Raw genomic sequence first — 15,748 nt, 5'->3', positions numbered from 1 at the left:
CACTTCAAGCAGATCCTTCTCGTCACATTCAACCATATGAACACATCTTGTAGTCACATCATACTCATCACGTAGCCATCCAGCCACAAATTCTCCGAATAGGGACACTACCGAACATATAAATTCAAAAGCACGTGCTCACACAATCAACACCTGTGTGCTCAAACCACAGTTAAAACCCGGCCTCAAGTCCTCCAGAATGGCCCATCATCATCATACCGAAATCACATCTCGCACCTCTTCCATGGAATCACAAGCAGTCAATGTACACCTGATACCGAGCGCTCACATGCGCATACGAATGCGTGGAAGGAATTCAAAGAGTTACGCTTCAAGCTTAATCAAAGCCGCACGATCAGGAAAAAAAGATGGGAAGTATATCCTAAATGTCCTGTAGCCTCTCGAAGATAGTTATGGACGTCATCATACCGATCTGCAAGACTCTACTAGACACTTGCTCATGACTTGTAGAACCTATGAACCTAGAGCTCTGATACCGATCTGTCACGATCCAAAATCCACCAGTCGTGATGGCACCTAACCCGACCCGCTAGGTAAGCCAATTAACAATTATCCAATTCTATTTAACATAATAAAACAATTAAATAACAGGATTATCAGAATCTTATACATTTCCCAAGGACTGGTAGTACAAATCATGAGCTTCTAAGAATAGAGTTTCCAAAGCTGTGATGAACAAAATATATCTTCTGTTTGAAAAGTACATAAATAGAATTTTATGATCTAGGCTACCATGAACAAGAGGCAGCACACACCAGGAACGCAGGTACGCCTTCAAATCCATCAACCATCAATCGCAGCAACATCAGCGTCCGGGATCTGCACGCAATGTGCACGAAGTGCAGTATGAGTATAACCGACCCCATGTACTCAAAAAGTAACAAACCTAACCTCAGGTTGAAAGCAGTGACGAGCGGGTACATAGATCAGGTCCAACACAAATAACCAATAGTAGTTCATACAGTGTACGGCAAATAAATAAAGAAATAGCCCTGAAATAAAGTGCTCAGCCTTTTCATAGCTTTTCGAAAAACATTTCCACTTTTCAAGTATACCAACGAAAGCCAGTCTACCGAAATCATTAAAAATATGAGTAAGTTTTGAAAACAATAACTTTTTCCTAAAAATCCTTTCCACAATAGGTAAACATGTTTCATTTCTTTTTCAAATAACAAGTGTGAAATACCACTTTATAACCACATAACAATGTATGTAAAAAGTCATGAATGACGTGATACCATACAACATGAGGAAAAGATGCGTCACTGTGCATGTATGCCATATATGCATGCCAATGCCATGTACCTCATAAACGAATCATGTACTCACACTCTCAGAGTACTCAACCTCACTGCATCCTTCTCAACCACTAGGTACTGTATATGGCCCATACGGCCCTCCGGGAAATCCATCCCGGAACATATACAACACTGACTATAAGTCGCCCGGTACCGAGGATAAAGGGTAATCCAACCCTGTGGAGAAATCCATCTCCTGGTATTAAGTACTTCGGACAAACCCATGCCCAGTGAAATCCATCTCCCAATAATATATAAATGCTAAACCACCCGGTACCGTATATGGCCCATGCGGCCCAGGGAAATTAATCCCGTAACATACTCAATAATGACTAGACGTCACTCGGTACCTAGGAAAAAGGGAAATCCATCCCTGTAAGGAAATCCATCTCCATATATCAATACTTCGGACAAATCCATGTCCAAGGAAATCCATCCCTCAATAATATCGTCCGCGCTCACTGGGGGTGTGTTACAGACTCCAGAGGGGCTCCTACAGCCCAAGCGCTATCATAATCGTCAATATAACCGAGGCGGCGTGTAGCCCGAACCCACAACTGTCACTCATAATTAGGCTCTCGGCCTCACTCAGTCATCACTCTCCAGTCTCAACCCACAGGCTCACAATGTCATGAAAACTAACCCGGAACAATGATATGATGTATCAATAAGCAACAACTAAGACTAAGATATGATATGAATGCATGTATGTGACTGAGTACATGGCAGCAAGAAACGACCACTATGGTTCCCAACAATATCATCATAAAGACTAAACAGGATATTCAGCATGATGTACAGCTCAATTATTTTATCACATGGTGAAAAATACAAATATCAACAAAGTGGGCCACTAAACAGTGCCCTGGAAATAACAGATTCACAACTCACAGGGTTCACACCCACACGCCCGTCGCCTAGCATGTGTGTCACCTCAACACCAATCACATAACACATAATTCGAGGTTTTAAACCCTCAACACTAAGTTTAGAAGAGTTACTTATCTTAAACCGGCCAATTCCTAAGCCGAGCAAGCCAAGAGATGCTCCAAGAATGCCATCACGCGCGTAGCGACCTCCGAACGGCTCAACACTAGCCAAAAGCAACTCAAATACATCAGATAAAACCCAAGAAAACAATTACAAATGATACAGATCGAATCCGAAGTCAAATCCCAAATCCGGCCAAAAATCACACCCGGGCCCACGCCTTGAAACTCGACAAAACTATAAAACGATAACCCATTCATTTATAAGTCCAACCATACTAGTTTCACTCAAATCCGACTCTAAATCGGTGTTCAAAACTCAAAAATTCATATTATGAAACTTTAGGCCAAAACCCCCAATTTCCTCTTTCAATTCATCAACCAATTGCTAAAAATGAAGATAGATTCACTAAATATCATCAAAACTGAGCGTAGAACACTTACCCCAATCCTTGTGATGAACATTGCTCCAAAAATCACCTCAATCCGAGTCCTACATCTCAAAATATGAAGAAAGAACAAAACCCTCGATTTTTATAACTTTGCCCAGCACTTTCCGCATTTGCGGTAAAATTATCGCATCTGCGGTAAAACTCTGCTTCTGCGAAAATAACATTGCTAGAAAACCCCAGCACATGCGGATGCCAAATCCTGCTTCTGCGAAGCCTTATGCACATGCGTTTCCAAACTCCGCATCTGCGCGCACACATGTGCGCTTAGAAATTCGCTTATGCGGTCTTCCTCACCCGGCCACTTCTCGCTTCTGCGACTCCACGAATGCTTCTACGTCTACCCATCTGCGCAAACCAGCCGCAGGTGCGGTCATACCAGAACCAGAAACCTTCAGCTATGCAACATGAAATGAAATGATCCAAAATCGATCTGAAACACGCCCGAGCCCCTCTAGACCCCGTCCAAACATACCAACAAGTCACATAACATCACACGAACCTACTCGAGGCCTCAAAACGCACATGACAACATCGAAACGACGAATCACACCTCAATTCGAAATCATTGAACTTTGAAACTTCAACTTCCACAACCAATGCCGAAACCTATCAAATCAAGTCCGATTGACCTCAAATTTTGCACAAAGGTCACATTAGACATTACGGACCTGCTCTAACTTTTGGAATCGAAATCCGACCCTGATATCAAAAAGTCCACTCCCAATCAAACTTTCCAAAATTTCAACTTTCGCCATTTCAAGCCAAATTCTACCACGGACCTCCAAATCACAATCTGGGCACGCTTCTAAGTCCAAAATCACCCAATGGAGCTAATGGAACCATCATAAACCCATACCGAGGTCAAATACTAAAAGTCAAAACTTGGTCAAACCTTTCAAATGTAAAGCTTCTAGCTGAGAATCATTCTTCCAAATCAATCCCGAATAACCTAAAAACGGATAATTCACATAAGCCATAATACATCATACAGAGCTACTTTTGCCTGAAAAATATCGAGCGGAGTACAATTGCTCAAAACAACCGGTCGGGTCGTACAGCTAGGGGTGTTCGTCGGTCGGTACGGTACGGTATTTAGATATTTCGGTTCGGTATTTTCGGTATTCCGTTTCTTAAAATACTATACCAATACCATACCCAATTAAATTCGATATGGTTCGATTTTCTCGTTTCGGTTTCGGTTTATTCGGTTCAGTAACTTTGGTTTATTCGGTTTGAATACTAATTAGTGCATAGAGCCATACACTCTAATATTCTTAAATAAAGTACTCAAAAATACAAAACTGAAAATGTTTGTTGACAAGTTTTTTGTCCAAAACTAGCAAATATCGACCCAAATAGAGAAAATTGTACATAAAAGAATATTTGAACATTAGAAATGTCTTGTTACTTGTTAGAGTTAATTGATGAACTTTGAGAATAAAGGAAAGTAAAATTTTAGATTTTTATATTTATGTTATAATTGATAATATGTGTTTTGTGTAATATGATATATATTTCGGTACGGTATCGATATTTCGTTATTTTATCTTAAATTACCAAATACCAAACCCAATACCAATTTTTTTTTAAAACTTAAATCAAATACCATACCAAATGCCAACATACCGTATACCAAATACCAAAATTTTCAATTTCGGTACGCTAATTCGGTATTAGTTACAGCTGGTGTAGCTCAGTTAAAGGAAAACATATATTTTACTTAATGAAAACGGAGTTTTTCAACAAATAGCCCGTGTACGCACTCGTCACCTCACGTACACGGCACTTATATATCAAACAGTACCAAATCCTAAAGGGAGTTCCCCCACACAAGGTTAGGCAAGCCACTTACCTCGAACCAAGCTCAAATCAATCTGTCACAATGCTCTTTCTACGAATATCCGACTCCGAATAGCCCAAATCTAGCGAAAACCAATTACATAACATAACTATAACTACAAGAAACTAATCTAGCTAATGAAATCAAAGCTAAGGCAAGAAATTGAAAAATCGCCCAAAAAGCCTCCCTGGGCCTGACAACTAGGGATTTTGTAGTGTTTTATGCTCCTTCTTGCTTACGCTTTGGTTATAAATTGTTACAAAAATAGTCCTAAAAGGCTCATAAGTGTGCTTGTTTGCAGGTGTGATCGACAAAGTGACGAAATGTCAAAGTTCGGCTCAAAAGGAGTGAAACTTGCTCAAGAACAAAAGACAAGGCAAACTGAGGGCAAAAAAGCCTAGTGCAGCCGCATTCGACATTGTGCGGTCCGCACTAGGTAGGTTCAAAGAGATAGCAAAACCAGGCTTCAGGCAACGCGGTCGCGGTACACATAGCGCTGTCCGCGGTGAAGGCTTCGCGGTCGCACTACCAGTTTGTGTGGTCCGCGGAAGAGAGATTCAGAGAGCTAACATTTGCCATGGTTCAAGCTGCACGGTCCGCGATCATACTTGTGCGGACCGCATTAGAGACCTCCGCGGCCGCGGTCCATTCTACGCGGTCCGCGGAGCCCAAGTTCAGAGAGCCCAGATTTTGAATTCTAAGAGCCTAGTGCAGCCGCGGTCCATTTTGTGCGGCCCGCACTAACCCCACAGGGGTATTTTTGTCCAATTATTCTAGCCTAGTATAAATAGAACATTTTACCATTTTTAGGTCATCAGTTAATTTCAGATCACAGTTGTGCTCGTGAGAACATCATTTGTAGCCATTTTTGGCATCTTAGCTCCAAATTAACGATAGATTCTTGTATTTTAATTTAGCATCTAATTAATATGTCTTGTTCTTCATCTATTTCTTCATTTTCTTCTTCGAGCATGAGTAGCTAAACCCATTAGCTAGGGTTGTGGCTCAACCCTAGTGTGGGTAATTGATGGGTGTTGCCATCTAGGGTTAGATTTACTATGGGTGTTTGCTATTTTGGTTGATTTTATGTTTTAATGTATGAATTGGTGGTTGCAAACACTGATTTGAGCTTTGTTGATTTGACTCTTCTTGAGAGAGAGAGTCTAAGTCTCCAAAATTGACCCAACAAGGAATTGGGATGGACTCATGAGAAATGATAGTCCCAATTAACGGGTTAAGCCTCGAGAGAGTAATTGGGATGGACTCAGGTATGAATTCTTGGGCTCTAATTCAACTTTACCAGTTATTCTTTCTTCTTGACTTACTAACATGCTGGTTGAGGCCACTTTGGCGGTGCTTCAAAGGCAAAAAAGGGCAATTGGATGGACTCTGGCGGACATTCGGGGAACAAGCCCCGCATTTTGCATGCACAAAATTATTTTGGAGGATGATGCAAGGCCGTACTTGGAACATCAAAGGAGGCTCAATGAAGCTATGCAAGAAGTGGTAAAGAAAGAAGTGATCAAGTGGCTAGATGCAGGTGTGGTGTATCCAATCTCCGATAGCTCATGGACTTCTCCGGTGCAATGTGTGCCGAAGAAGGGTGGAATGATTGTGGTGACTAATGACAACAATGAACTTATTCCCACTCGGACTGTCATCGGGTGGAGAGTTTGCATGGACTACCGGAAGCTAAATAAGGTGACCCGCAAGGATCATTTCCCTTTGCCATTCCTTGACCAAATGCTTGATCGCCTTGTGGGCGAGCTTTTTATTGCTTTTTGGATGGATATTCGGCTTATAATCAAATCTTAATTGCTCTGGAGGACCAAGAGAAGACCACATTCACCTGCCCATATGGTACATTTGCTTTTTCTCGGATGCCGTTCGGGTTGTGCAATGCTCCGGCGACCTTCCAACGATGCATGATGGCTATTTTCACCGATATGGTGGAAGACATTTTGGAGGTCTTTATGGATGATTTCAGTGTGGTTGGTGATTCATTTGAAGAGTGTTTGGGAAATTTGGATAGAGTCTTGGCCCGATGTGAAGAAACTAATCTTGTTCTCAATTGGGAAAAATGCCATTTCATGGTTGAAGAAGGTATAGTGTTGGGTCACAAGATTTCTAAGCATGGGATTGAGGTAGACAAAGCTAAGATTGGTGATTTCGAGGCTTCCTCCCCCCACTTCTGTCAAAGGGGTGAGGAGTTTCCTTGGGCATGCCGGGTTTTACCGGCGTTTTATCAAGGATTTTTCGAAGGTTGTGAATCCCCTTTGCAAGTTGCTTGAGAAAGAGGCTAAGTTTGTGTTTGATGAGAAATGCATGGAGGCCTTTGAACTTCTTAAGCTCAAGTTGACCACCACCCCGATCATTACCGCACCCAATTAGAGTTTGCCCTTCGAGCTGATGTGCGATGCAAGTGACGTAGCGGTTGGGGCGGTGTTGGGTCAATGAGTGAACAAAATGTTCCATCCCGTGTACTATGCGAGCAAGACAATGAATGAAGCTTAAAGGAATTACACGGTGACAGAGAAGGAATTATTGGCTATAGTGTTTGCCATGGAAAAATTTAGGCCATATCTTATGGGGGCCAAGGTAATTGTGCACACCGACCATGCCGCCCTTAGGTATTTGATGACAAGAAAGACTCCAAGGCAAGATTGATGTGATGGGTGTTACTTCTTCAAGAGTTTGATTTGGAAATAGTGGATCAGAAAGGTAGTGAAAACCAAGTTGCGGATCATTTGTCCCGCTTGGAGGAGGAAGGAAGGCCGTGTGATGGCTTGGAGATCAATGATACATTCCCCGATGAGCAACTACTTTCTGTGTCAATGAATGAAATGCTATGGTTTGCCGATGTTGCTAATTACCTCGTGACCGGAATAATCCCGTGTGAGCTCTCTTCTCACCAAAGGAAGAAGCTCAAGCGGGATAGTTTGGATTTCTATTGGGATGAGCCATACTTGTTTAAGATTTGCACGGATGGTGTGATTCGAAGGTGTGTCCCGGAGGGAGAGCAATTGAGTATTTTGGAGGCTTGTCATTCATCCCCCTATGGTGGCCATCATGGAGGGGTGAGAACGGCTTCGAAAGTTTTGAGTTGTGGTTTTTATTGGCCAACCTTGTTCAAAGATGCAAGTGATTTAGTGAGAAGATGTGATCAATGTCAACGAGCGGGCGGGATTTCCAAGAAAGATGAGATGCCTCTAAACACAATTCTTGAGGTAGATATTTTCGATGTTTGGGGTATCGATTTTATGGGCCCTTTTGTTAGCTCGTGTGGGAACACCTACATTCTTGTAGCGGTTGATTATGTGTCAAAATGGGTTGAGGCCGTGGCCTTGCCCAACAATGAAGCTAGAAGTGTGGTGGCATTTCTAAAGAAGAGCATTTTCACAAGGTTTGGTACACCCTGGGCAATCATTAGTGATGGAGGATCGCATTTTTGTAATAGAGCTTTTGATACCTTGCTATCCAAGTATGGTGTCAACCACAAAGTCTCTACACCTTATCATCCTCAAGTAAGTGGCCAGGTTGAAGTGTCTAACAGGGAGATCAAGAGCATTTTATCCAAAACTGCCAATGCCAATAGGACCGATTGGTCTAAAAAGTTAGATGATGCTTTATGGGCTTACCAGACCGCTTACAAGACCCCAATTGGTATGTCACCGTACCGGTTGGTGTTTGGGAAAGCATGTCACCTACCATTAGAATCGGAGCATAAGGCCATGTGGGCCTTGAGGAAGCTTAATCTTGAGTGGGATGTTGCGGCCAATCTTCGTGTTGAACAACTCAATGAACTTGATGAATTTCGGTTCCATGCATACTCTAGTTCGTCATTGTACAAGGATAAGATGAAGTACCTTCATGACAAATATGCTCGTGGAAAGGAGTTCAAAGTTGGTGATTTGGTCCTCTTGTTCAATTCTCGTCTAAGGTTGTTTCCGGGAAAGCTGAATCTAAGCGGAGTGGTCCATTTGAAGTTGTGTGTGTGACCCCATTTGGTGCTCTAGATTTGAAGGAAAAAGTGGTGAAGTTTTTAGAGTGAATGGTCACCGTGTCAAGCATTATCTTTGGAAGTTTGATGATAGCCATGTGGTGGCTGTTGTTCATTTGAAATGATGTGATGGTAACCCGCGTCGTGCCGCGACGTTAAATCAGGCGCTTCTTGGGAGGCAACCCATGTCCTTTTCTTCTTGTTTTCTTTGATTTTCTTTGTAGTTTAGGTTTGATTTTTGGACTAACTGGTTGTGAGATGTTGCAGGGATTGTGTTGATGCAGTGCAAAACATTTTGGAAAAATCGAACAGTCTCTGAAGTTGCCAGTGCGGCCGCATTGCACTTTGTGCGGTCCGCACTGGTGAAGGCCAAGTGAGGTACTCCGCAGTGGACCTCCGCGGTCGCGGTCTATTTTGTGCGGGCCGCGGAGGTTGCCTTCTCAAACTTCTTCTGAACAAACCCAGCGCGATCCGTAGTCCGTTTTATGCGGCCGCGCTGGTAGGTAAGGCTGGGTCCCACTGTTTTTCTATAAATAGACCCCAGGGGTCACCGGTTACACTTTTCTAAAGTTTAACACTCAGAACCCTAAAAGTTACTTTTCATCTTCTCTATTGCACGTAAATCTTTGCCTAGACTGAATTCTTGCATTCCATCTTCACATCTGGTACCATTTCATCCATTTTTCTTTGTTTAATTTTATAATTTCATTTTATTTTCATGTCCAGTAGCCCATAGCTTCTTCTTCTTATTTCTATTTGTTAGCTTAGGTTAGTATAAATGTTGGATTTTGTGTGTTTGGTGAACTTGTTGAACTGGGTACAATTGAGTAGGGACAAGTTAGGAGAAAAATTTGAACAAGATTGCAAAAACTAAAACCCTAACTCAGTGCCTGAGCTAAGCACCCTCCGCGGACCGCGGTCGCCTTTGCGCGGTCCGCCATGCCCTGACGCGGTCCGCAGTATCACTTTGTGCGGACCGCGGTGCTCATGTTCTTGAAAGTTAACCTGTGCCCAGCGCGGCCGCATTGCACTTTATGCGGTCCGCGCTGGCCCACCGCGGCCGCGATACCACTTTGTGCGGTCCGCGGTGGGGAGATTCAGAGAGGTGGTTTTCTAGACCCTGCCCCAATGCGGACCGCGGTGGCTTTTATGCGGTCCGTGGTGCCTCCAGTGCGGCCGCACTCCTGTTTGTGCGGGCCGCGGTGCACTGTGTCTGCAACATGTCCTGCAACTTTTGGGCTTCTGTTCTGCAATTCATTTTTCATCTGTTTCACTGCCTGTGCTTAGACTAACAATGTTAGATGTGTGTGCTTGCAGATAATGGTCAAACAAAGAGGTAGAGCTGCAAAACAACCCGGCCGAGGTGACTCTTCCCGGGGAGGGAAGCAAAAGATGATAAAGCTCACTCCCCAAGTTCGGGAAAGTACAAAGAGACTGAGAAAAGCAATTAAAGTTGCAGACAAGGCTGCTTCTCATTCATCGGGGAGTGAGTACGAACCTTCGCGGGATATTTCCTCAGATTCCATTCCAACCCATGTCCCTGACTGGCCCGGGAGGTTTAGACTGACTGATGACACTCCTCCACAATCACCCACTAGCCGACGGCCAATCAATGTTGTGCATGAGTCCTCTGAGGGCTCGGCATCCGGTAGTGGGGACTACTCCACCTCCCCCACAGCTTCTTTGTCTGGGGAGAGTGCAGAAGGAGGCGAGGAGGAGGTTCAAGGTGCTAGAGAGGTACAGGGGGGTGGTGAGCCTCAAGTTGGGGGTATTGAACGGACTAGAAATCCCGCAGTTTGGGAGGATAGGTTCGTCAGCCAGGTAGCGTTCCACAAGTTTAGGGAATGGTGGCCACTACGAAAGCTGATTCTTGAGAGGAGTTTTATTGAGCGAGACCTTCTACCCCTACACCCAAATGTGCATAGACAGTTTCAAACTCGAGTGGGTTGGGAGCATTTTCGGGATGATTGTGTGAAGGCGAATGAGCATATGGTCAAGGAGTTCTATAGCAATGTGGCCCACATCTTGAAGGGTACTAAAGTGACCAAAGTGCGGAACAAAAATGTGGTATTTACTGGGAAGGCAATCAATGAATACTTGGGGTTCAACGAAGAAGATGAAACCCTTTACAATGAAAAGTTGGCAATGGGCGAAGAGGTTCGTCCGTGGTTAGCTTCATACCTGGCAATCCCGGGTACTGTTCCAGAGTGGTTGCAAGCAGGGACCAAAATACTTCGGAGGACTCTCAATTTTGAGGCTAGGGGGTGGTTGACTTTCGTGTGCAGTCAACTTGACCCCACTACCCATGATCAGACTATTCCACTTGCCCGGGCTGTTCTTATTGCATCTATTATGGCGGGCTATCCTATCAACGTGGGCAATGTGATCCCGTGTCATTTCTGCAGTGAGGGTTGAGCATGACCGGAACTACCCTTTTCCCAACACCCTCACTATGTATTTCCGGGACCTGAAGGTGGAGAAGAAACCCTTTGATGTCAAAGTAAAACCTGTGGCTCCATTTTCATGGTACAGTTTAAAGGGGCCAGATAACCCCAAGGACAAGAATTACAAGCCACCTCCCTCTGCCCCAACTGGCCAGTCTGAAGAGCCGGTTGTGGTAGAGCCATCCATAGAGCCCTCCACTGAGCCTATCTCCACTGAGCCTGCCTCTACGGTCGCTGACATGCCTCCCGGACCTTCCTCTACTGCTGGTCCCTCTACTTCAGCTAGCCCGGGGATTCCATCTTCCCGGGCCCATCCTATCACTGCCCACCAACTGAGCCAGACACTGCATAGCTTGAACAACTGGATGTCACTTGCATCATCCAAGTTGCCCACATTGTCTTCTTCTATTGCGGCTCAGTCGGCACCACAGCCAGCGCAGATTCCACAGTCCATTGAGGATACATTGAAGAATCTCCTGGAGAACCAGGAAAAGATTATCAGTACTCAGACGGCCTTGTCTAAGGCAGTGGATTCACATGGCAAGGCTCAGAAGGAGCTTGCCAGGGAGCACAAGAAACTGCGAAAAATACGGGCTTCCAAGGAGTCTGTGAAGGAGCTTAGAGCAGATGTGGACAAGCTGAAGGCAGACTCACTGCCTTTAGACTTTCTATTTGGGGATCCAGCTCCAGCAGCAGTACCAGCAGCAGAGCCACAGCGGGAGCAGACACAAAGGCTTCCAAGGAAGAAGAGGAAGCTCCCCAGTGCAGATGAGGCGATCATCCAGTTGGCGGACCCACCGGAGGCCTCCTCCAGTCAGCCACAGGATGCCCCTGATATTCAGCCTGTCCAGGTCCAGGCCCCAGTCCCAGCAGCTGAGCAGCAGGATACCGGGAACTAGTCTGAGGTTCCCGAGCATACCAAGGACCCAGGGACCACTCATGATCCTATGCAGACGGACGAGGCTTAGGGAGTCTTCATATCCTTTCCTTATATTTTTTGGTGCTTATTTTGCTTTAGTTGGCATTGGGGACAATGCCAGCTTTTATTTGAGGGGGTGTGCCCTACTTTTTTTCCATGGATGACTGTATATATATACTGATTTAGTTTATGCTTTCTTTCATTTTTCATTTGGTCTGTATATATTCTTACATTTTAGTTACTTTTATCGCACTTTTTATCTTTCATTTGGTCTGTATATAAAGTTACATTATTGTATATATTCATCCCCCGTTGTATATTCATTCCCCTATTGTACATATTCATTCTATTTTCTATTTTCGCAAAAAAATTTCATTTTTAGCTTCTTACATAGGCTCGTAGCCTTTTTTTTTGTTTTGGACGTTTTAATAAGCCTTTGGTTTTTTTAATGCCACGGTTCTTTCCAAAGGTGGAGTATTGTGTGAACCGGGTGGCTCTTCCCAATGATAGATGGCGTGACAACCTTCTTAAGGGTTTGAGTCCGTTTTTTGTTTTTGTTTTTGGTAGTTTATAGTTAAGGGTACCTCAAGCAAAGCTTCACTTGGGCCTAGCACATTTGCCTTTGATCCCATGGTCAAAGACAAAATGTTGTGTTTAGGATGGTGAAAGTTGTGGCCTTGAGACTCTTGCGTTGGCCGATAATCATCAAGTGGTTTTTCGGGACCATTGTGTGCTCAAATCATATCTAAGGTTGTTGTGGGCCCCTGACTCTATGTCTTTAGCAATCCCCTAGCTTGTGTGGTGAGAAATCGAATTGCGAGTCCAAGTCCCGGGCCATTGATCTAGAACTTGCCCTGAATGTTTGTTGAGGCGAAATCTTAAGTGAAATTTGACTTGAGAAGTGATTATAGGCTCTCCTTGATCCAAATGATAGCTGAACAAATTCCATAGCCTACCAATGATATGATCCCTAGTTAACCCCTTTTGAGCCTTAGACCTTTTTCTTTCAAGAACCATGTTACAAGCCTATACCCGTTCTAAAAGATACCCTCTCTTGGCACCCGATCTTTCCTTGAGCACATGGTAAAAGTATAAGTTTGGGGGAGAGACGAAGATGACAACAAAGTGGTATAAGGCACAAAAATGAAGAAAAGGAAAGGCAATGAAAAAGAAAGAAAAGCAAAAAGACAAAAAGAATGCACAATGAGAGAAAGAATAAAAAGGGATTCAAGAAAAATAAAAGAAAGAAAGGTGTGGAAAGTTGAAAAAGGAGAAAAGGTTTGAAATGCATAAGAAAGAGTGACAATGTGTCTCTCTAACCCCTTAGAAAGAGGTGAAATGGCTCAAAGAGTCAAGTGAATTGTGCCAAATGAATCAAAAGAAGTGTTTAAGGGAAGATGGAACCCACTTGAACAAAACATGACCTACCCTAACCAAAAGCCTTCACAATGACTCCACAAAAGCCCTATATGATCTTGAGTTGAATGAAACTTACATTAGTGGATACTTACATAAGGGGCAAGCATATGGTACCTAGAGCCGGACTTGTGACCTTTTCTTGAGAGAGATGAGTGAATTCCCATTAACCTCGGTTTGTGTGCCAATACTCTAAAAGGTGAGGTTTGTTTAGGAAGAGTTGAGGATGTGTGAGTTTGGGTTCCACAATGACCAAAGTAATTGAGAGAGTTCTTTGATGTAATGAGTCAACTCTTGATGCTCTTGTGTCACGCTTGATCCATGGTTTTTCAAAGGTCAAATGTTGTTAATGATGCATCCGTATTGAGGGCAATTGTTAGTCCCAATTGATGCTTGTTGAGGTTACTTTAGGATAGCTGGAAATTCTTGGATTTTACCTTAAGGGATGGGTCTTATTTTGTTTGCTTGACGACAAGCAAAAGCTTAAGTTTGGGGGAGTTGATAACTAGGGATTTTGTAGTATTTTATGCTCCTTCTTGCTTACGCTTTGGTTATTAATTGTTACAAAAATAGTCCCAAAAGACTCATAAGTCTACTTGTTTGCAGGTTTGATCAACAAAGTGACGACATGTCAAAGTTCGGCTCAAAAGGAGTAAAACTTGCTCAAGTACAAAAGACAGGGCAAACTAAGGGCAAAAAGGCCTAGTGCGGCCGCATTCGACTTTGTACGGTCCGCACTAGGTAGATTCAGAGAGATGGCAAAACTAGGCTTCAGGCAACGCGGCCGTGGTACACATAGCGGGGTCCGCGGTGAAGGCTCCGAGGCTGCACTACCAGTTTGTGTGGTCCGCGGAAGAGAGATTCAGAGAGCTAACATTTGTCATGGTTCAAGCTGCGCAGTCCGCGGTCATACTTGTGCGGACCGCATTAGAGACCTCCGCGGCCGCGGTCCATTCTACCCGGTCCGCGGAGCCCAAGTTCAGAGAGCCCAGATTTTGAAGTCCAAGAGCCTAGTGCGGCCGCGGTCCATTTTGTGCGCCCCGCACTGACCCCGCAGGGGTATTTTGGTCCAGTTTTTCCAGCCTAGTATAAATAGAACATTTTACCATTTTTTGGGAAAATCAGTTAATTCCAGAACAGAGCTGCGCTCGTGAGAACCTCAATTGTAGCCATTTTTGGCATCTTAGCTTCAAATTAACAATAGATTCTTGTATTTTAATTTAGCATTTAATTAATATGTCTTGTTCTTCATCTATTTCTTCATTTTCTCCTTCAAGCATGAGTAGCTAAACCCATTAGCTAGGGTTGTGGCTCAACCCTAGCGTGGGTAATTGATGGGTGTTGCCATCTAGGGTTAGATTGACTATGGGTGTTTGCTATTTGGGTTGATTTTATGTTTTAATCTATGAATTGGTGGTTGCAAACACTGATTTATGCTTTGTGGATTTGACTCTTCTTGAGAAAGAGAGTCTAAGTTTCCCAAAATTGACCCAACAAGGAATTGGGATGGACTCATGAGAAATGATAGTCCCAATTAACGGGTTAAGCCTCGAGAGAGTAATCACCCTACTNAGAACCAGGAAAAGATCATCAGTACTCAGGATGCCTTGTTTAAGGCAGTGGATTCACACGGCAAGGCTCTGAAGGAGCTTTCCAGGGAGCACAGGAAACTGCGCAAAACACGGGCTTCCAAGGAGTCTGTGAAGGAGCTTAGAGCAGATGTGGACAAGCTGAAGGCAGACCAGCTGCCCTTAGACTTGCTATTTGAGGATCCAGCTCCAGCAGCAGTACCAGCAGCAGAGCCACAGCAGGAGCAGACACAGAAGCTTCCTAGGAAGAAGAGGAAGCTCCCCAGTGCAGATGAGGCGATCATTCAGTTGGCAGACCCACCGGAGGCCTCCTCCAGTCAGCCACAGGATGCCCCTGATATTCGCCTGTCCAGGTCCAGGCCCTAGTCCCAGGCTCCCAGCAGCTAAGCAGCAGGAGACCGGGAACCAGTCTGAGGTTCCCGCGCATACAGAGGATCCGGGGACCATTCATGATCCCATGCAGAAGGATACGGCTTAGGGAGTCATCTATATCCTTTTTCTCTCTTTTTAGTGCTTATTTAGACTAGTTGGCATTGGGGACAATGCCAGCTTCTATTCGAAGGGGTGCGCCCTTCATTTTTGGATGACTGTAAATATTGATACTATTTTATGCTTTCTTGATTTTTCATTTGGTCTGTATATAATCTTACATTTAGTTACTTTTGTCGTACTTTTTATCTTTTCTTTGGTCTGTATATAAAGTTACATCATTGTATATATTCATTCCCCGTTGTATATTCACTCCCCTATTGTACATATTCATTCTATTTTCTATTTTCG

At 44.0% G+C, this 15,748-nt stretch overlaps 1 protein-coding gene across 1 annotated transcript; it reads left to right on the top strand.

The window, feature by feature from the left end:
• On the top strand, positions 11,053 to 14,085 carry LOC109239587 (lysine-rich arabinogalactan protein 17-like). The gene is made up of 2 exons (XM_019406174.1): positions 11,053 to 11,492; positions 13,986 to 14,085. The coding sequence occupies exons 1-2, from the start codon at positions 11,053 to 11,055 to the stop codon at positions 14,083 to 14,085; spliced, it is 540 nt and encodes a 179-aa protein (XP_019261719.1).

This window comes from Nicotiana attenuata, chromosome 1, assembly GCF_001879085.1.
Source record: "Nicotiana attenuata strain UT chromosome 1, NIATTr2, whole genome shotgun sequence".
NCBI lineage: Eukaryota > Viridiplantae > Streptophyta > Magnoliopsida > Solanales > Solanaceae > Nicotiana > Nicotiana attenuata.
This window is presented reverse-complemented; position numbering and strand designations above follow the sequence as displayed.